Here is a 20,716-nt window from a genome sequence, read left to right on the forward strand (position 1 = left end):
AATTCTGATTCTATATATAATGCCTTGGATGTTACCAAAGCTTGGTGAGGTACGCCATATTGCACATTGTTAAGCAGTCATAGAAATCAAAGGTATTCTGTATTTTGCTTGTTTCTTCAAGGAGGTAAAATGGACTAGGAAAACTTCACACACAAACAACCTTGCAAAACATCTCTTTGCATTACACAACATCTCATTTGTGGTAACAAAGAAAAAACTCTTGCATGTGATATTTATCAACAGTATGATTACAAAGAACAAGAAGATAACCAATAACTTATATCTGGAAGTCTTCAAAAATCTAGTCTAGTTCCTACAGACTTTAACATTTCCTTTTGAGGTCATTTCCAGTGTGTAAAACAATGTTCTCCTGCTCATGCTTTGCAAACTTCTCAGAGTCAAAAGTTGGCATTGAACATCAAGGAACATTTTGAGTTTGCAGCATTCAGTTGCCATATTTTAGAACATGGTGTCCAAATTAATCCATGCCTCTCCATCAACCTAAAAATGGAATGCTTGCTTCAGCCCATCGATTTGAAACAGTGCCCCCCTTTTTAAAAAATACACATCAATGCCGAACTGTGCTGTGTTTTATTTGTGTTATTGCTTGAGGTCTTTGTCTTCTGAGCTGCTTTACCCAACATGTCCAAATGTCTTAGTGAAAGCATTGACTGGAGAAAAAGAACATAACAGTCCTGTTATCTCTTGTATGATCGCTCTGTTCTGGGCCTCATTTTGGTGAGAAGATCGCTCCATTCCAAATATTGGAGTGAGACCAGGAACAAGACTGGCTTTAACTTGAAGTGGACAGTTCATTTATGCAATATCTGGCTTCAGATAATGAAAGGCACCTGTTTAAAAAAAGCAAAAGAAGCTTTTTAAGTCATGCTGTGACAACCTCACAGCAAGGGGCAGTGTCAACTACAGGTTGACATTGTCATATTTAATACTGATATATCAAAGGAAAGGGACTAATATTTTTATTCTTAGACAAGTTTGACAAAACTCTATGTATCTGGGATTATATACTATAATGATTCTTGAGCTGACCTCATTAAGAACATGTGTTTCTAATAATGGAATGCCAGTGGTTATTTCATTTTGGACAACCCCTCTGTTTTACCTAATGGCAATCAGGTTTCATGTCTCAACAATTAATAACATCAAGATGTTGTTGACATCACTTTAAAAAATAATTATGCAGCAAAAATCTTGCTGGAACAATCCCCTATCTTAGCAAATGTGCTTGTATGAAAGGAAAAAATGTACTTGCTTGAGAATCACTCTTAACCCTACAAGTATTTTTATTACAGACAAACATCTATGTTTCATTTTGTTATTAAAATTGTATGCGTCAGTTTTAAATATGTGCCTTCTTTATTGGTTTTGGGATGGTTTAAATGGTTTGGGAAGCCTAATTTCCCTACCAAACTGTGATCAAGTTTGGTTATATATTTTCACTTATAAGAATTCTTTCCTCAGGAAAATATGGATTTGGGCTGGATTCTACTCCATAATATTAACATTTTCTTGGCCATTTTGTACGCACATGCCCTGGAAACAGGGTGTGTGCTGCATAACTGCCAATAACTTTATTTATTTATTATATTTCAGTATTACCCAATACCCAAAGCACTTTGGGAGACTCAAGAGAGATAAAAAAGAAATAGAAACACAATGGAAAATCCTAAAAGTTTTAAAGCCAAAGTGAAGATTCACATAAAATCCAGTGGCAGTGGAAATGTATAAAAAGGCACTAATAGTTTTAAATGTGAAGCAGTAATGAAGCAGAAAATAAAAATATCTTCACATGACACTGAAACAACCACAAAAAGGGCGCCAGGTGAGCCTCTGGAGTTTCATCACTGGAAAAAAACCTCTTCTTGGTAGCCATCCACTTCACCCCCCTTGTGAAGCTGTCCTGAGAAGGATATCTGAGTATGACCTTAGGGCTACCATATATGACAGGCATGGCTGACATTAAGGGTGGACATGGTTGGGCTCCTATTGAGGAACCACAGCCAAAAAGGGGGCCACTGACAGGAGTCATGTCCTCTTTTTCACCACTAAGTGTTGGAATAAAGCCAACAGAATCTGTCTGTTTAAAATTTGTATGCTTCTTCTCATGCTTGGCCCAGTTTTAGAAAGTTAGCTGAGCAGAGAAGTCTGCAAATGCTCACAGAATGAAGGTTGCTCAACCATAAGCCTCCGTCCATGTTAGGTGCAGCAGCATGAAAGCTGCATGAGCAAAGGACACTGCTTAGGTGAAGGTTTCAGGGGCATCCAACCTTGGCAAGCTCCCCATGAACAGCCTTCTTCTGTCGCAGGAACAGCGGCATTGCTGCAAGTGCTTGGAAGTGGGATGCTGTTTGCACAGTGCATGGAGATTGATTCCGGGCAAACACCTCGTGAACGCTGAGCATGCTTGCCAGAACTTGGACTCAGGGCCATGGCCCAGCAGACTGGAAAATGGTGAGCCAAGCCCAAAGCATCTGATTCCCACCCCAAGATGTATTCCTCACACATCTCTATTACCACTGCAACCTGTTTATTCAGCTGCCTCATGCTCTATTCCAAGCCACTGTGGTGATGGGAGGGAGGAGACGCCAGTGCTTGCTTGCTGACTGGCTCTGTGCCTGTCCAGAGAGCAAGCAAGGAGTGGCAATACTGAGATGGCAGAGGAAGAAGAAGAACATCTCGAGGTGATGGCAGTGGAAAGGCAGATTTGCAAAGGAAAGATGTTACTGAAGGCATCTTGCCCAAGAGCCTTCAATGACCTGGAACTGGTACTAACAGGGCCTGCCAATCTGCCGGGATTTGCAAGAGGGCATGCTTTTGCCCTCTCCGCCTTGACCATTCTCTAGGTCACTGAGCATGGCGACTGAGAGCACACAGGAAAGACCACTGACAGTAGCATGTGACGGAAGGCAAGGTCCTACTGTGGCCAGTCACCTCATGCCATGGGACTTGATAAAGACACTAGTTTAGCCTGCTCCCAGCACCAAGCGCCATCTCTTCAGCTGCACAAGTCTACCCAGAGTCCCATTCTTGCCCATGCCTGAGTGATATTACTGCAAAGAACTGGTGTGATGCCCAGATGGCTTCCCTATGGCCCATCCATTCATTTGCCAAGATATGACAAAAAGACAAAACCTAAGAGACTCGGGGGGGAGTGCACGTCACAATACTCACTTTGCCCATATTGTCCATACTGATATCCTGTGACAGGGTCCATACTATAGCCAGTGGTGCTGTACGTAGGTGGGCAGTATGACTGGGAAGTAGGCAGGCTGTCTAAACTTTTCATGTGCTCGAGTCTTTGACTGCAGCTGGCTGACACGGTCGTGGTTGGCTCTAAGCCCCCAGTTAAGGGCGACAAGGCATAGTCAGTCTGGGGCTGGTGAGGCACACCACCATGGTTGGTTAAGAGACCCATTACCTAAAACAGGAAGAATGGGGAGCAGGGGAGAGAGAGGGAGAGAAGGTTAATAGGCATTAAAAACTGTATTTTAAACAATGCACAAGAGTCATGAAGTCTGTCATTTAATTTCTTAGGGTATCTATTACTTGGTATGTGACCTCCAATTCTAAGGGGAAATAGACATGTCATGTGCCTTAAATAGTAACTGATGGCATTCCTCTTCCCCACTTTCTATCCCCACACACACAATCATATGTCACATATGAATATATCTCTTATTTGGCTGTATATAGTCTGATCATGTGTCGCAATTTAAGTTCTGGCAGGGGTGAGAAATCTCATTCAGCCAGAAGGCCAAATTCAATTTCAGACAAGTGGGGTCGGGGGGGCGGGGTGGCACTCATTCCAGTGGTGGGTGGAGTTGAAGAAGAAAGGGACGGGGCAAAAAGCCAAAGAGATGAGTCCAAAAATTACAAATCTACCAGCATGTTGCTGCTTAAAGCTTCTGCTGCCAGTAACTAAACCTTGAGGAGGCATTTCAGCCTTTTGGAATGGGGAAAATCATGCACAACCGCCAGTAAATTATGAAGCAGTGCTTTGTGGAAAGAGGGTGAGACCAGGGGAAAAGCAGTCTAGCCCCTGGGGAACTCCAGAGGGCTAGATTTGCCCGTAGACCTAAAGTTTCCTGCTATATAGGAGTATATATACTCCTGCTATATAGGAGTATATAAACCGAAGTACTCAAACTGTATCAAAGGAAATAGACTGTGAAATCATCACAATACTTGTAAAGCACTGGTTGTCCCTAAATGTTTTAGGACAGCATTCTGTTTGTTTGTTTGTTTTCTGTACTGCCCCATAAATGAAGCATGTTATAAGAACTCATAAAATATAAGATATAGATAGTATAACAATATAATTGAAAACTGAATTCAACTGACTTAAACATCTAACACATGTTAAAACAGCAAAACCTGTTAAACAGTCAGCCTAACCCCTCATACACTATTTTAAGCCTGCCTTGGGCGAGTGGGCAGCCTTCATCTGCAGTTTTAAGGGTAGTAGAGCTGGCACCAGGCAGGCCTCAGCAGAGATCTTGTTCTGTTACTGAGGGATCCTCCTCCTTGTTGTTACCTACCAAGCCCTCACATAAATGGTTGTCAGAGGAAGGCTCCAAATACTAATTTCAGTTCCTGCACATATAGCGGCTGAAAGAGGTCTTCTGTCAAGTATTGCAGCCTAAAGCTGTGTAGGGCTTTAAAGGTTATTATAAACAGTAGTTTGAACTGGGCTCAGAAGCATAGGAACAGCCTATGCAAGTGAGTAAGAATTATATGTTCAGACCTTCTGGTTCCAGTTATCAAACTGGCTGCCACATTTTATACAAGCTGCAACTTCTGAGCAGTCTTCAAGGGCTTCTGCAACTTCTGAACAGTCTTCAAGGAGCTCATTGCAATAACCTAGCTATTTTAGAGATAGCCTGGTTTCAGTAATCTAAGCTGTGGCAATGTCCAGATAATGGCATAGCGGGGACACCAGCCAAAACCAGTAGAAAGCATTCCCTCAATCAGTACTGGCCTGATTCAAAAGGTGGTTTCACAAAGCTGTTTTTGTTTTATATTTTGTTTTGGTTTGGTTTGTCTGGTTTTTAGTCACTCTATAGTAGTGGATAGAGTGCTTTTTCTTAAACTGTGCCTAGCTGAATGAATTTAGGCAGCATTCCATATCCAAGTTGCTTTCTGTCTGAACACACATTGAAGCATACACACAAGTGACTATGATTAGCCACAAAGTAACAGAAAAAGCACCTTGCTGTGTGGAATAATATGATCACTTCTTCCGTGACGCCTACATACATTGCAAAAGTCATTTCAGCACTGCTGTAGCAGTATATCCCACTGCCTTGTCTGGTTTAACATGTGTTTAGCACCAGCAGTGTACAATTAGAGAACGGACAGAAACCCTGTCCAGGCATTCTAGCCTCCTACAGTCAGGAGACAGCAGAGCTTGGTGGCTCCACTTCTTTTGTCACCTGGTCCTGTCACACTCATTCTCTTGGAAGATGGAGCTCTGCAGAAAGGAGTGTGTTCTGTTTCAAAACTACATCAGAAGCCTATACACACAGAGTTAGCTATCACTAGCAAATCCTCACTCTCCAGTGCTTGGAGGGGAGAGGCAAGGATGAAAAGCAAGGGCAGGGCTAGCTTGCATGTTGCCAGCCTTCTGTCACCTCCTCATCATGTGAAAGCAAGAATGCAAGAATTACAAACTAAGATACAGAGTGTCCCCAGCTTGTTAGAGCTCCTCTACCTGAGGCTCTTAGTCTGCTGTATCAATCTTAAATTTCATCACAGATAAGAAGCATTACAGGAGGAGTGTTTCCTTTCTGCTACATACCCTCTAAGTTGTGCTGTTGTGCCACTGCATAGTGCAAATATACAAAGGGAAATTCTGCTTTCCCTTTCATGATTAAATGCTGCATTTTTCATGTTCTAAAATAATGGCTGAAAATACATTTCTAAATATAAAACCAGTGAGTTGGGATGTCATCTAAAGAACTGGTAAACAACTGTGAGTAGGGAATGCCGCGCACATGATAAATATTTCAAATCTCAAGTGGCTTCTGTTAAGGATCTAGAAGAGGAAAATTGTTGGCATGACTGGAAGAAAGTAGGAGAACCTGTTGGATGAAGTGCAGAAAGGTTTGGCTTAAGGACTGCCTCAGAACCCTCAGACAATGAATTTATGAACAGCTAAATGTTCTGCAGCAAAAACTACTGGTTTGACGCTAAGAAAGCATTGCACATCATTCCACCTTTTTGTCCTTAACAGATTTTCTGTGGTAGAGAAAAAGACAGAAATGCAGGGAAAGCCCCACAAGATTACAAGTAAAATACATAATTGTCTGGACTCCTGTTAGTATCCACAAATCCGGAATATCCCCCAACACAGTAAAAGGCTCATTTGAAAGCACTCACGGCGGTTAGGCAAAATGCCTGCTTGTACTGTGGTACTTGATCAGTAATGGCTGTTTCATGATAATATGACCACTGAGTAAGGTACAAATGTGTGAACTCATATAATGGGGTCATGAGTTTGATTGCTTTTTAAGCCCATGTTTTTAGGATATACTGTCTCGTGTTAAAAAATGGTTGAATTGCTTAGAGAAGAGCAAAAGAAAGCAAAAATGGTGAAGATGAATCTGAATATATGCCCTGCCCTGTCCTCCTGGACCACACAGGAGTGTCAGTGTGCAACTTGAGTAAGGTCAGAAAAGGTCCTGGGTACCCTCCAGTTCCCTGCTGCAGAATCAGTGGGAGCTCCAAGGCTAGTCTGCTTGATGATTGTAAGGAAGGGGTAATAATGTTCCTTAGGACCAAACTGGACCTAATATGAGAGGATCAAACTGGACCTTATATGAGAGATCCACATGTGGACTTTTCTTCTCCTAAAAGCAGCTGCCACAGTAGAATCCTGGCTCCCATCATTTCTTTCCCCTGGAAGCTCAAAGGGGAAAAGTAACAGCTATAGGGGTTTCCTGAATATTTATCTCTGCACTTCAAATAGCAACAGAAGGTCAGATCCGCACCCCTTCCCCTGTAATTCTGATCTAAATAATCCTACCCTGCCAGGTCCTACCCCAAAGCTGAAAAAGGAAACTCATAATGTCTCATTTGGTCCTGAGAAGCAGAGGGCTAAACAACGCACACAGTACTGAATTCAGGCTGCAGTGGAGCCAAGTCAACATTTCTGCAGCTGCAGGTGATCTGTAGGACAAAGATGCCAGGCACTGCAAACAAACAAACAAACAAACAAAAAGGCATGAAATCTAAGTGGCAACTTTCCTTACAGTTGATTGAGAAATTATGGCTTTTTATTTACAAGAGAAAACAAATCCAGATGCCAGATCAAAGAACGCCAAGAGAACTAGAAATGCCTTGTTGAAGTTCAAGGTGAGGGTTGTTTGTTTGCTTTTGTTAACTCTGCCTCTCAAAGGTTAGCCAGCAAGACTAGGCACACTTACCTGAGAGCAAGCCCTGATGAATTAAATGCTTTTATGCAACTATGCATAGTTAGGAAGGAAATGCCATCAGTGAAGGTATATTTTTCTTACATTGAAAATGAAAATTCATTTCTTTATATTATGATAGGGTTTATACTTTATGATGATCCCTGTCTATTAAAGAATTGGCAGTTCACAGATTTGTCTAAAGTCTTATGGACTGGGTCATTCCAGAAGACCAGAGGTCCTTGTACAAGTGATTCTTAAGACACTATACTATGCATGTTTAGATGGGAGGAAAGCTACACAATTTCCAGTATGCCCCTGCCACCCTAAAATAAGTTATATTTTAAGTTATTCTTCAATCCTTTGTTTTAGAAGCAGAAATATCACATCTTGCCAGAAGAGAAGAATATGGAGGACACTGAATTAACTGGTGGCAGTTTTCTGGCTGTACCTTAACAAAGGTCAGAGAAGCAGCTCTGGCTGCCATACCCAGAGAAGAGAGGCCCATTTGTAAGTGCTTGTTAAATGGAGGGATTCTTGTAAATACAGATGTGTTACATCTGCCATTAAGCCTGCAATTATCAGGAGATATAGCAGATAACTGGGAAGAGATTAGTAAATGCCCTGGATCAACATAAAGATGAACAAGTGGGTCCTAGATTATATCAAGCCAGTGCTTCCCCTAGAAGCAGAAGTGACAAAACCGAGGCTGTCATACTTTGGGCACTTCATGAAAAGGCCAGACTCACTGGAGAAGACAAACATGTGAGGGAAAGTCAAAGGTGGAAGAAGAAAAGGAAGATCAAACAAGAGATGGATTGACTCCATAAAGGAAGCCACAGCCTTGAATTTAGAACAGCTATGCAGGAATGTCATGGATAGGGTGTTTTAGAGCACTTTCATTCATAGGGTCACCATAAGTTGGAGACAACTTGACAGCAACAACAAGGGAGTACCAATTAGGTTAATAGGGTAGTCTGGCAAGTGGTATACATTGGCATCCTATATGGTTCAAAAACATTGACTTCTAGTCACCATATGAATATCAGCTGGTTCATAAAGCTTTGAAAACTTGCATAAAACAGAGAGTATTAAAAGCAACAACTGTGCTTCATGTTCCTTTTGATCTGACATCTTTTTTTAGCTTACAACATGGGATGAACTTTAGAGGGTTCAGAAAGCATGACCCCTCCTCTGCTGTGCACTAAAATTGTACTGAATTAGCCTTGCAATGTAAAGAGGAGTAGATGATAGTAATTCAGACACTCAAGATGGTGCTCCCAACAGAGGAGTCCTAGCATTACCAGTTAAAAGGCGTGCTGTAGCCATCCACCTTTTGTTCCTTCACCGATTCCTTTTTCTAGCAAGAAGAAGAACAGAAGTGTTGGGTTACGAGGGTAAGATGACATCATCTGAAGGCACCCACCTCCAAATATTTTCTGAATGAGATACAGCGATTGCACTGGGAGAAATCCTAATGTTTGATACTATTTGCTCTTGGGAAAGGCTTTTGTCCATTTTATTATTACTATTGTGCACAATGGAACACAGTGTTCCTTGTCACAGTGGTCTAAGAAAGTTTGCATGCAATCTATTGTACATTCACATACCTGGTTTCCAGAAGGCCCCAGGTTTGATCCCCAGCATCTCCAGGTAGAGCAGAGAAAAATCCTGCCTGAGACCATAGAGAGCCACTGCCAGTCTGTGTCCCCAATACTGGGCTAGATGGACCAAAGATCTGACTTAGTGTAAGGCAGTTTCCTATGTTCCTTTATACAATTGCATTCAAAAGAGCTGCCAACACAACTAAGGTGGGGCTAGAGTCCATGTTAGGTCTGGATGCAACTGGGTAAATCCTGATCAAAAGTACATTGAAACTGGTTCTTCATATGTCTCTGTTTGTTTGATGAGACAGCTGACTATTTCCTGTAGTTAGCATCACTGGCTATATCCTGCTCATCTTTCTTCCATTTTTGCCACTTTGGAGGACACGCTAGAGCTGGTTGATAGCTCCCAGCTATGCTCAGTTACTGAGCTGCATTAAAAATGGATCTTCAGAATACAAAGGCAGCTTTCAAACCCACCAGAGCTGCCCAAAATCAACAGGCTTGCAAGATTAGGGCTAGTTCTTACAAGACAAAATTAGCATTGATACATGTTTTTGCTTTGAAATCCTCTTCAATTGCCTGCTCTATCTTTGAGAGCTGGATATTAGCTTTGGGCAGCCTTATCGTATGCATGTTTACTCAAACATAAATCTGAATCAGTTTAATGGGACCTAACAAGGCTGTGGTTGCAAAATGAACACAAGCACTTATCATGTGGCTGCCACTTAAAAATGGTCCCTATTCAAGATGGTTATAAATGCCTGTCTAGGAGCTCAGCCAAGCATTACCACGTTTCCTCAGCTGCAAGGGAACAATGGAAACCAGGCTCACCACATCAGCTAGAGCAGTGGGACTGCCATGAGGGAGCTTTTAAACAGCAATCACATGGTCAGTGAGTATGTGTTCCCACGCTTAATTCTCCAACGTTTATCACAGGGATTCACTGACATTTTTAGGAAGCCAAGTTCATTGACTATAGAAACAACATATCGGTCTTAACTGAGATTAGTCCATCCCAAACCAAAGCCTTCTAGATGAGTGGAAATACAATTTCCAACATCCTCAGAACATGCTGCCTGGGGATGATGGGTGTGTAGTTCAACACATCTGGAGGGCATCAGTTTGCAGAAGACAGTTAAATTCTTCAAGAATTATTCCTCCATGAAAAGAGAAATATTTTTATTATAATGATAATTATGTTGCTTTCATTACATTGTAACCTCCAGAAAGGTGTTAGAGTGGTGATTTTGCCCACAATCAGTGCAAGCCAAAAGTAGTAAGGTAGAGTACTGCTCTTGAAAAAATCCCATTTATTTCCAGAGACAGTGATCTTTCTCTCTCTTTCTTGTTTTATTCTTGTTATATCTGGAATTCGGACTTCACTTTTAATGGCCAGCAACATTCACTAAATTTGTAATGTCTATTGTAAGAAGCATATTTTGTCAGTTCGTTAAAATATGGGGTAAATAATTTTAAATGTTCACATTAATTGACATTTCCCTGTCATATCCATCAAGTGTTATATGCTACTTAATGTGCCTGTAGTCTACTTATTTTTGAGGAGATGATGACGACCATGATGATGATGTTGATGATGATATCAGAACCAGAATTGTCATTTCAGAAATATCTTCAGAGACTCTCACATTCATGCTGCAGTTGATTAGCATCTAGATAATTAGATTTCAGGCTCTTTCTCTTTGAAAGTTATAAGGGAAATAGCCTAAGGGCAGAAACTCTGTCTTGTGGCATGTGTCATGACCTTATAGCACCAGTACAAGGAGTTACAGGAAGGGCACGCCTGGCTTCCACCTAATCGCTTTGTTAGGAAAGCTATTAGAGAACTTATCCTGAGATAGACCAAGCACCTCCATTTCCCAAGGACTTTCAGGGAGTAAATGATGTACAGAATAGCATAAGAAATGTTCAGCACTTGGGCCTGAGCTTCTGCTAATATAAATTAAGACGCATTAGAGCTTTTCCAGCTAAAATTCTTTGACTTCTCTGGGGAAAAAAACCTAAATGATTTTTATCTGCACATATTTTCGTTTTACAGATATAGGCCAATGTTGAACATCAACAGAGAAAAACATATTTCTCTTTAAAATATAGTGGTTCATTCTGTTGTTATAAACTAGTTTTGTTATTTACACATAGAGAAAGCAACTATTTTTGCTTTAGTTCTCCACTCTCACAACACTTCATCTTAACACACTGCTAAAAAGAGAAGAAAATATTGTTTTGCCTTAATTTATGGTCTTTATATGTTGTTTTAGTTTCAGCATATGCATTTTGATAAAATCCACTTTAAGCTTCTAAATATGAATAGAAAAATAGAAAAATGAGACACAGAGATATAGACACATTTGTTAGCTTTTTCAGATATTGATTCCTTCCTTCCTGTTAAATCATTTCAGATGTGACTGGGTACAGACTCCAAAATATAGAATAAAATCCTTCCAATAAATGCAATAGATTGGGAAAATATGTAATATTAAATAAATACACTGTAATTTCAACTTCCCAGTAATATTTTAGAAAGCTCAGCTAGTGTGAATCATGAATCTATCCTCACAACAGCTGAAGAGTTGTTCCTTTGCATTTAAGGAGAGGCAGGTGATGAAAGCTTAAATACATGTAGGCAACATCTGGCTTATTATCAGGTGATTATAGGAGATCCATCAATTCTCAACTATGTAAGCCCCGTTTAAAGTTTATTTCACTGAACTGAAATGTGATGCTGCTTAATATGACTGGTATTATAGCAAGTCAGACCTACCATAGGCATCATAAAATTCTCACATGTTTTAATTCATTTACGCATGCCTGCATTTAATATGCTCTGTAACCATGTCTGCAATTAATATGATTTATGAGACACAAACATGTGCTATATTTGGGGGCTACAGTTCTACATTTTTTTCCACCATTGCTTTCGCTCACTATGATTGAAAGATTTAATGAAACGGCGCAAAGAAAATTGTTGGCTGTTAACGTATTAAGTTGAACTGACAGAATCATGAGTAAACTTTAGTGGAGTTAATGATATCCTCTTATCTGACCCTGACACATTTGCGGCATGTAATTTACAGAAGCTCTGTCCAGGGAATCTTGACAAATGCTCCTAAAGATGTCGGGGCAGTGTTCCATTCTAATGTAAAGCAGATGTGGGTCAGATACCCTCATTCATCACCACCCTGAACATTTCAAACTGCTGTTAAGATGGATGGCATCACCTACTGTGAACTCTTTTCACTGGGAAACTCACCTCCCTATTTCCCCTCCCAATGCAAAAAATACTCCGCCACCCCAAGAAAGATGACTTTCTGCGGTCCATCTTCTTGATTCCCATGGGTTGTAAACACGTGCCAACAAAAACAGCCTTGAAAGTGGAAATCTCACTGCAACCATGAACTTGCTTAGTTGCCCTTGGGCAAGCCACAATCTCTCAGCCCCATACAAGTCCCCAGTCCTCCTCCTGTCCCTTTTGCAAGTTGGGTAGAATAATGCCAACATCTTTATCCTGCATGGGATTACTGTAAGAATGACAGAGGTAATGGATGTGAAGCACTGAAAACAGTCAAAAAGGACTATAGGAACAGGTCTAATGTTCATTTTCATTCGATATTATTATATAGTATATTAACAATATATAGCATATTAAGGGTGCAGACTTATGGGGCAACCCCCGTTCAATGGAAGCTCCCACTCTCAGGATCTTCCAAGTATCCAAAGCCCTGTCAGGGATAATGGCCCAGAAGGAAGAGTGATGGGGGCAATTTTTGCTGCCCCTTTCTTGTTTTACTTCTCTAGATGAGACTTTGACTCCACCTGGCATAGGCTTAGTGCTAGAGTGATTGTTGGAGCTATAGAGATCATATATATGGCCTCTATATGGCCCTCTATAGGGCTCTATATTCACTTTTCCCATCAGGACACTCCCTTTCAGACTTCTCTAAAGTCCTCTGAGCCTGCTTTTGCAACTTTGAAAGCAACCAGTCAGTTCTTTCTGCGGCAGTTGTGCAGTGATGGGATTAGATTCCAGTGTCCTTCTCCTCAGGTTGTAGCAGTGTTTACAGCCTCAAAAGGCCCCTAAGACTCCTACAGTCCTTCCAAGGGAGGTGCACTGGATTGTGCCTTGGGGAATGCTGGAAGTTATAGGACCTTTTTCAGTCGAAATAGGCATATGATTGCTCCCTAACTATACTATATACTTTTTTAAAAACCTAGCCTTCTGTTCTAGTCCCTCCTTCAGCTTTGAGCCAAATGGTTCATGGGACTCAGCAGTTTACTCATGGATTAAAAGACCTTGACTAGGTGGTCTTTATATGACAGTAACAACATAAGACAAGGCTGCAGGATTGATGCAAGTCAGATTAGGACTCTTTCTCCAGCTACTACCATCACCTGTTGCAAAACAGTTACATTAAGAAAATGCCATTAAGAGCAAGCAGTAAGAAGAGAGTAAGTTGTGATAGTCATCTTCTATCACAATGTAACAATATTCTGCTCTCCTCCACTGCCCTGCTTTTCTCAGGCACCACTAAAAAACTCAGTTGAATATTACACTTTTGTGGCTCGAATAGCTTTGGCTAACTGAAGCAATGGATAAGCATTTCACTGAACTGTTCATAAAGACATAGAAAAATGCATGGGCAGCAATGATGTTTCTCATCCTTCAGGAATGCATGCCACTTTCATGGCTTCCATAATGTGCTTTAGACTTATTCTTCTGGTTCTTTCTCCCTAGACTGGAAAAAGAATGGGGCTCCTGGAAGAAACTGTGTACTGCCACACGTGTTGCCCATCCCCATTTCTGCTCAGTTTGTAGGTCTTTACATGGTATTCCCAAATCTGACTTTTTAATGCCTCTACAGTTTCAGAACATTTTCCTAAAATTTTGAAACTGCCACCTCTTCCAACATATGCTTAATTTTCATTAAAAGTAAATTTCCAAAAATGGCACCTTCTAAGGATGCCAGTCCTAAACTTTCAAAAAGTAAGGTGATACCAAAATCAGAGGATGATGCAAGACATTTTAAAGGTTCATAGTCACATGTCTAGCCCAGAGTCCCACAAGTTCCTCTTCCCTGAGAGAAATAAATATTTTTTTTTCCTATTCATTAGGGCAGCTACTTCACTCTGCCTAAAAGCAGCACCAGGTCTTACTTTTGACTAGTATTTTCTTTCTGTGATTTTTAGCTTGCCTTTAAGGGTAAAGCCTTCTCTTCTTTTTATATGTGAAACACTTTTATCCTACTAGTGTAGGATAAAATATTGAGGTGTGCTTTTTCCTATGTAATCTTAAAATTGATAACTACTTCATCAGGGCATAGAAGGAGGAGAAAAGGGCCCCCATCAGCCTTCCTATGAATCCGGTTCCACTGAGCTTTGCCTCTCTCCAAGAGTCACTCAGCCATTCCATCAGGCTGTAACAGAGGGAGAGAAAGGAAGCAGGGCAGCTCCCATCAGCTCGGCTGAGAGCCCAGCCGTTCGGGGAACCTTCAGTCTTTGAGCTCTTTCTATTCTTGTTGCCCATGATAAGAAGACCCACAATGCCTGGCTGCATTCAGACCAGGAGAGTATTATGCTGGGTCATTATACAAAAATTATAAAATGAAGACTCAGTGCCTGAGTTTGCTTGTTTCCTTTTCTCTCCTTCTCAATTGCTCCATTTATATCCTGAATATTTTAGATTGAAAGCCTGAGGATAGAGACTGTCTTGTTTTTGCTTTTGCTCTGTTTTTATTTGTTTGTTTCATTTGTGGGCCACAGCAATAGTCTTTCTAGCTGAAAAGCAATGTCGAAATACATTGTAGAAATGTAGAAATGAATGACAGGAATAATACAAGACTATTTCAGTAAATCAGTTTCTAGCAAAGCAAAACACATATACAGACACAGAGATACAAGTCTGGTCAGGAGAGTCTGCATGGCCAGCTTATTATCCTATTTCCAAACATAAATTTCTGATGGTATAAACTTTAATACATTGTTCTGAAACTGATGTGCTAAAACAATATATTGCAAGTTCATTACATACAGGCACTATATCCTATATGTTTCAGGAAAATAGCAATAGCCTGGTAAATACATGCACAGAAAACATTAATGGAAAAGCTGACCAAAATAAATAGATAAATAACATACTTTGCACAATAGTAATGTCCACTCAGAAATGATAGATTTTATTGTATCACAGTCTGTTGGGAAAGAGTTTGTCAAAAAAATTTAAAAAATAAAAATAGCAGTTGACATTGGATCTTAACACTATTAATCAATTCCTTGTTCCTGTAATGATCAACCATTTGTGATGGAGGAAGTCTCACCACCACAAGGTAATAATGAGCAAAGCAGGCAGCAGAAAAATATTTAGTCAACCTGATGAGAAATACAGGCTTGCTCAGAGTTAAGAGCTGAGGAGGGTGTTTTTAAGACTCACATGAACAACTCTAAATCCAGAAGCCTAAATTTCACTCAGTTCTGCTCCACATTGACTAAAATACGGTGGGCTTTGCAGTGCTACCTATCTAACAGAGATCAATTTTGTGGTCACTCGTCACTTGTTCAGCAACCCTTCTCTAAACCAGACTTCCCCAACTTGGACCATGTGTCCCATCACCCACAGCCATGATGAAGAAGGCTACTCCAAACAGATGGTCTGAAGGTTAGTCACATTGCCAAAACTTGACAGCATTCACGGTCTTGATTGACACTTTGTGCATAGGTCCTTCGAGCAATGGCAGCTCCAGGGTTTTAAGGGCTCTTGGGCATGACACTCTCCATTGTCCCTTCAATGGTTCTACATTCTCTGCCCCATACCTTCCCATCCTTTTTCTCATCATGGCTGCCACTTGTCTGCTTGATAGGCAGAGAGCCAGTAAGCCAATAGGAGAAGCAAGTCCTTTACATTTTCACTACCACCGCTGTTGCCTGGGCAGGTAAACAAGTCAAGAGCAATCATGAAAAGGAAGATCAAGACCAGGGGACTCTTTTAAAGTAGGCACTCCTGAATTATGGGTCCTTCTCACATGCCTAATCTTAATGTTGTCTCCAAGACTGCTGTCTCCAGGAGTGCCACACAAAGTCACTTCCAAATCCAAGAAGAGAGGGGGAAGGGGCAAAAATAGGCCCTCCCCTCACTCCTTTTTGGTCCATGTATCAATCACATCTTTTCCCAGGAGTTTAAGTACTTCACTTCTTCCTCCCACTCACTTTCATTGCACCGGTGTGGCGTGGTGGTTAAGCGCACGGGACGGGGACTCAGGCGACCTGGGTTCGAGTCCCCGCTCGGCCATGGAGCCAACTGGGCGACTCTGGGCCAGTCGCAGACTCTCAGCCCAACCTACCTCACAGGGTTGTGGTTGTGGGGATAAGATGGAGGAGGAGAGATGATGTAAGTTGCCTTGAGCCCTTCGTAGGAAAAAGGCAGGATATAAATCACAATATAAATAAATAATAAATATAAAGACGTATCCCCAGCTTATTCCAGAGACATCTACCACTGAATTGGACAACATACACATGACATGTATTTGGTGGATAGACTTCAGCATCATGAATACCTGCTGAAATTCAGAGTGGATACACTGGACCACTGACACTGAGGCCACAAGCCTTACGTTCATCCTTCAAAGTATTTCAGAACTTACAATCACACCTGGAAATCCCACCAACTGCTCTCTAAAGAATGCATCTCTCTGCCTATCTCCCACTGGATTCTTGCCCTACCTGTTTGCTACTACACTTTACTTTTCCGAATTGGCTCCATTTCCATGATTTCCCCATTTACTATTTCAGATTTATTAGTTTAAAAAGCAGTTATTGTAGTTTTTTCATTTTTCAGTTACAAATAATTAGGAGTAGATGAATTTGTCCATTTCCATTTCTCGCAGTTTCTGATTTTTACAGTCATAAGTTTGCTTTGTTCTGAACCGTGAAAATTCACAAGCATGTTAGTGCATATTTCTCCTAATACATCCATTTTAATACCTTTTCCATAAGACATCAGTTTTGCAAGCACAATTGTCTAAAATACAATGTGCTTTTGCATAATATTTCCTCTAATATAGCTATTGTTGCATGTATTAGTTGAGCAGAGAACCCCATAACAAAATTCAGAAAAGCACAAATATTGACTTGCCAATTAAGGACACATGCCAATCTTTCTGTTCGTTTCTGATCAGAATTTACCCAATTTGGGCTACACAGAGACTCAGATGCCAGCTGTGGTCAAAGACCATACAGTTCTGAGTTTGCAGTGTGATTCATATCACACCCCATAGGATCAACTTCATTTGAAAAAAAGTGTATACTTTTGACAAATGCACACAAATATATTAATCAATGGAATAAACTGTGCACTTTTCAAAAATATGCACAAATTAGGCATGTATTTGGGGGGAAAACACAATACTTTATGACTTGGAGCTGGAACAAGCTTTAGGATGGACTTTGGAAAAATTTGGCAAGCTAAAGTTTTATTGATTCACCCATCCCTGCATTCATTATATGACATGCATATAGGTGGCCTCTCCAAATCATGCCAATAGAGAATAGAGCAGACGGACCTTGGAAAATGTTCCCAAAAAAAAAAAAAAACCCCACAGGAGATGTAGAAATAAAGGGTAGCATCCTCATCTGATGAGTAACTTTATCAGAAGAAAAGTCAGCTAATTTATGACAGCTGAGATGCTTTCTTGTAAATTTTTAAAGACATTGTGTGTCGACTTGCATCCTGTATTAAAGAATTTGTTATAAATTCTGCTCATGTTGTATGCATCATACTCCTGTAACAGATAACAAGGATCATACACACATAGAGATTCCGTAAGAAGAAAAATGGGGAAAGTGTATAGATTTGCAGTAGACTGTATGTTCTGAATGCAGAAAGCCCTGCTATTTCCAGTTAAAGTGCTATGCATGTACAGACAAAAAATGGCCACAACTCCCAAAATTCCATGGCCAGCAGTGCAGACCTCTGCTTTCAATAGATTGGCAAGGATGTCTGACTGTCTCTGATCTAACAAGAATAACAGCAAGTTTTCCCTGCTAAAAAAGTTGTTACAGAAAATGCTTTGCGGTGCGGGGACTAAGGGTGGATTTTTGTGTGAAAGGAGCATGCTTTTGTTACAGAAAATAAATTAATTGTGAATCCTTCATTCAAAACTTCCAGAGTTTTCCTGCAAGGGGATTGCAATTTTGAAATGTTCAGCACAACAGAATTTCAGAATTATTGCCATAACAAATTGTTGCAATTATGAATATTTAAAAATCAAAACATTCCATTATAAACCTCAATGTCTGATGTTTTGCATATTTCAATAACATTATCTTAGTTATTAAAATATGAGTTGTTTTTAAAAGAGAAAAGAAGTGCAATAAATTCTCATAGAATGCACTTCTTTTTTTGCAATAGCCTATTAAATAAGGCCAAGAGCAGGGCTTTGAACCTTGTTATGACTCTTCCATTCCCCACTGAACTTTGCCTCCCTTTCCCCCACTGCTGCACAGCTGAAATCTCAAATGGCATTTCTGCTCTATAGTGATGAATCCTTAAATTTCATGCCTCTAGTAGGAAACCAGGCTTCCTTTGCAATGAGCCACAGTCTGTTCCAATTTTATCAATTCTAGGATCTCTGTTTGATAATTTTAATGCTCAATAAGTGATCGGCTTATTTTGAGGGGAAACAGCTACAATCAGCTCTAGCTATCCAAGATTCTAGTTGATCCAAATGTCACATATCCTCTCTGTCAATTTTGCTTAGTTTTCTTTCCACAGTCTGTATTTTCTTTCATTGCAAAGAATATTTTTCAGTCAATAACAATGGCATTTGCTTGGTTTTGATAGATTAGTGCTGAAACCCAGTGATGTTTTATATTTAAATCACGGGAACACTGCACACTGTGAATCTAACACCATAAGAAATGTCAAGCCTTTTGTTGAAAACTGCACTTAAAAACTGAGATTCTTCAAAAACAATATTAATTAAAGTCTTACTGGAAATACATCCACTCATTATCATATTGGTCTTTTTTGCCCCCCCCCTCTCCTAAGGTCTAAAACCCTAAAGTTTTGTATCCCAGTATGTGCTATAGGAATCTCTGAAACTTAATTACATTTACTGTTACAAAAAAGGGTTTATGAACTCTTGCCTTTAGGCAAAAATGTTTATTTCATTGCCTTTGCTATTCATTCTTTTCAACTTCATTGCCTTTGAACTCTTCAGCTGCACAGAGTTATCACCATGGTGCAGAAACCAGGAAGTGTATTCCCAGGATGTAAACCACAAGTTGAAGCAAATGACGGAGGCAAAGATATAGGAGTCGTTATTTTGGCCACCCTTTGTGCTATTAAAATCTCATTTTCTGCCTATTACAATGCCCTCTCATTGCTTAGGCAGTGGTGATAGTCAGTGATTAGTGTGTAATTGAGTATAATTGTCTTTTCACTTTTCATTTGTGTCATTCCAAGCTTCCCTCTGTGTGCTTATACACACAGGGAGAGAGAGAGAGATAGAGAGCAGAGAGAAGATAAAGCCGTTAAAACTCTCACTCTCACAGCCATGAAGAGATCCCTGATTGTAATTATAGATTGCTTCCCCTCCACACACTTGTACCATTTGCTCAGAATTCAGTGGATAGTTCCCCAAAACACCTGTGCTAAATCCACACTAATAAAATAAATTATCAAATATTTTAGCAGTTGCTAATAATGTCAACCCCAAGACAGATTCTAGAAATAGGAAATTTAACCAACCTTTTTGACACTCAATTATCAATGCAATTTATTAACATGACCATCCAAGAAAAGCTCATGCAAATTAAGAAACAATTATGTCCTTCAAATACTAGTTATGGGCTTCCTGAGAGCAGTAATGGTCTTAATTTGTGTATTTATAACTTAATTATAGTTCAGCCTGATGTGCATTGCTCATCAACACAGCTAAAAGTAACTTGTAGGTTGCATTAAAAAGGTACATGTTCTCTTCATTATTTTCACTACAAACTGACGAAGTATTAAGGCCAAAATCTGGAGAGTTACAAATGAAAGAAAGAGGGAGGGAGAGATGGAGGAATAAACTTTAAAACAACATTTAGAAAAGCTACACATCAGAAATGCTTCACAACTGAATGCAAGCAGAAAGTCTTCATGATTACATTATAAAGCATTGCCTAAAACTAAATATAAGCTATGACTTTTGATTCAGTCAGTAGGAAAGGGGGTGGGGGAAGGAAACTAGCAAACTGAAATCATGTGGCTTATATAAAGAATACTTTATGGTTTAAATTTGGCAAATCATTGTACTATGGCCTTGGGGAAGAGACAATTTAGCTTGGGTATACAGCAAATCCTGTGTCTGAAAAAGCAGGACTGACCTGAGGTGAAAGGCCGTTGCCAATGGCAGGGTTCATAGGATTTGAGGGCCCGGATGGAGGTACAAAGCTTTCTGTATAGCTGGAAAAGCCATGCCTTGTGCTTGGGAGGCAGTACGCAGAACTGCTTTCTGGGTTTGATGGGAGGCTGCTTTGGTGCACAGTGCTTGGTGGAAGAGGCTGAGGTCTGTGAACTGTACTGCTTGGGTCTGACACAGCTGCAACAGAAAGGAATGCATTGGCAAATTGTTCACATTTCGGCACTGAGAAAGATTTAGAAGAAAACAATTCTTGAACCAGTGA

The 20,716-nt window shown here is 40.3% G+C and overlaps 1 protein-coding gene across 4 annotated transcripts in view; it reads right to left on the reverse strand.

The window, feature by feature from the left end:
• Window positions 1-816: 816 nt before the first annotated feature.
• Window positions 817-20,716, reverse strand: part of PAX3 (paired box 3) — a 121,871-nt gene continuing 101,971 nt past the window's right edge. For all 4 annotated transcript variants that reach the window (XM_044432904.1, XM_044432905.1, XM_044432903.1 and 1 more), the window contains 3 exons: window positions 20,417-20,631; window positions 3,193-3,439; window positions 817-851 (listed from right to left, as the gene is read on the reverse strand). In XM_044432904.1, the coding sequence (XP_044288839.1) occupies window positions 817-851; window positions 3,193-3,439; window positions 20,417-20,631 (497 nt within the window). The remainder of the gene's footprint in view (window positions 852-3,192; window positions 3,440-20,416; window positions 20,632-20,716) is intronic.

The sequence above is a fragment of the Varanus komodoensis genome, unplaced genomic scaffold (genome assembly GCF_004798865.1).
Source record: "Varanus komodoensis strain SLA01 unplaced genomic scaffold, ASM479886v1 scaffold25, whole genome shotgun sequence".
Lineage (NCBI taxonomy): Eukaryota > Metazoa > Chordata > Lepidosauria > Squamata > Varanidae > Varanus > Varanus komodoensis.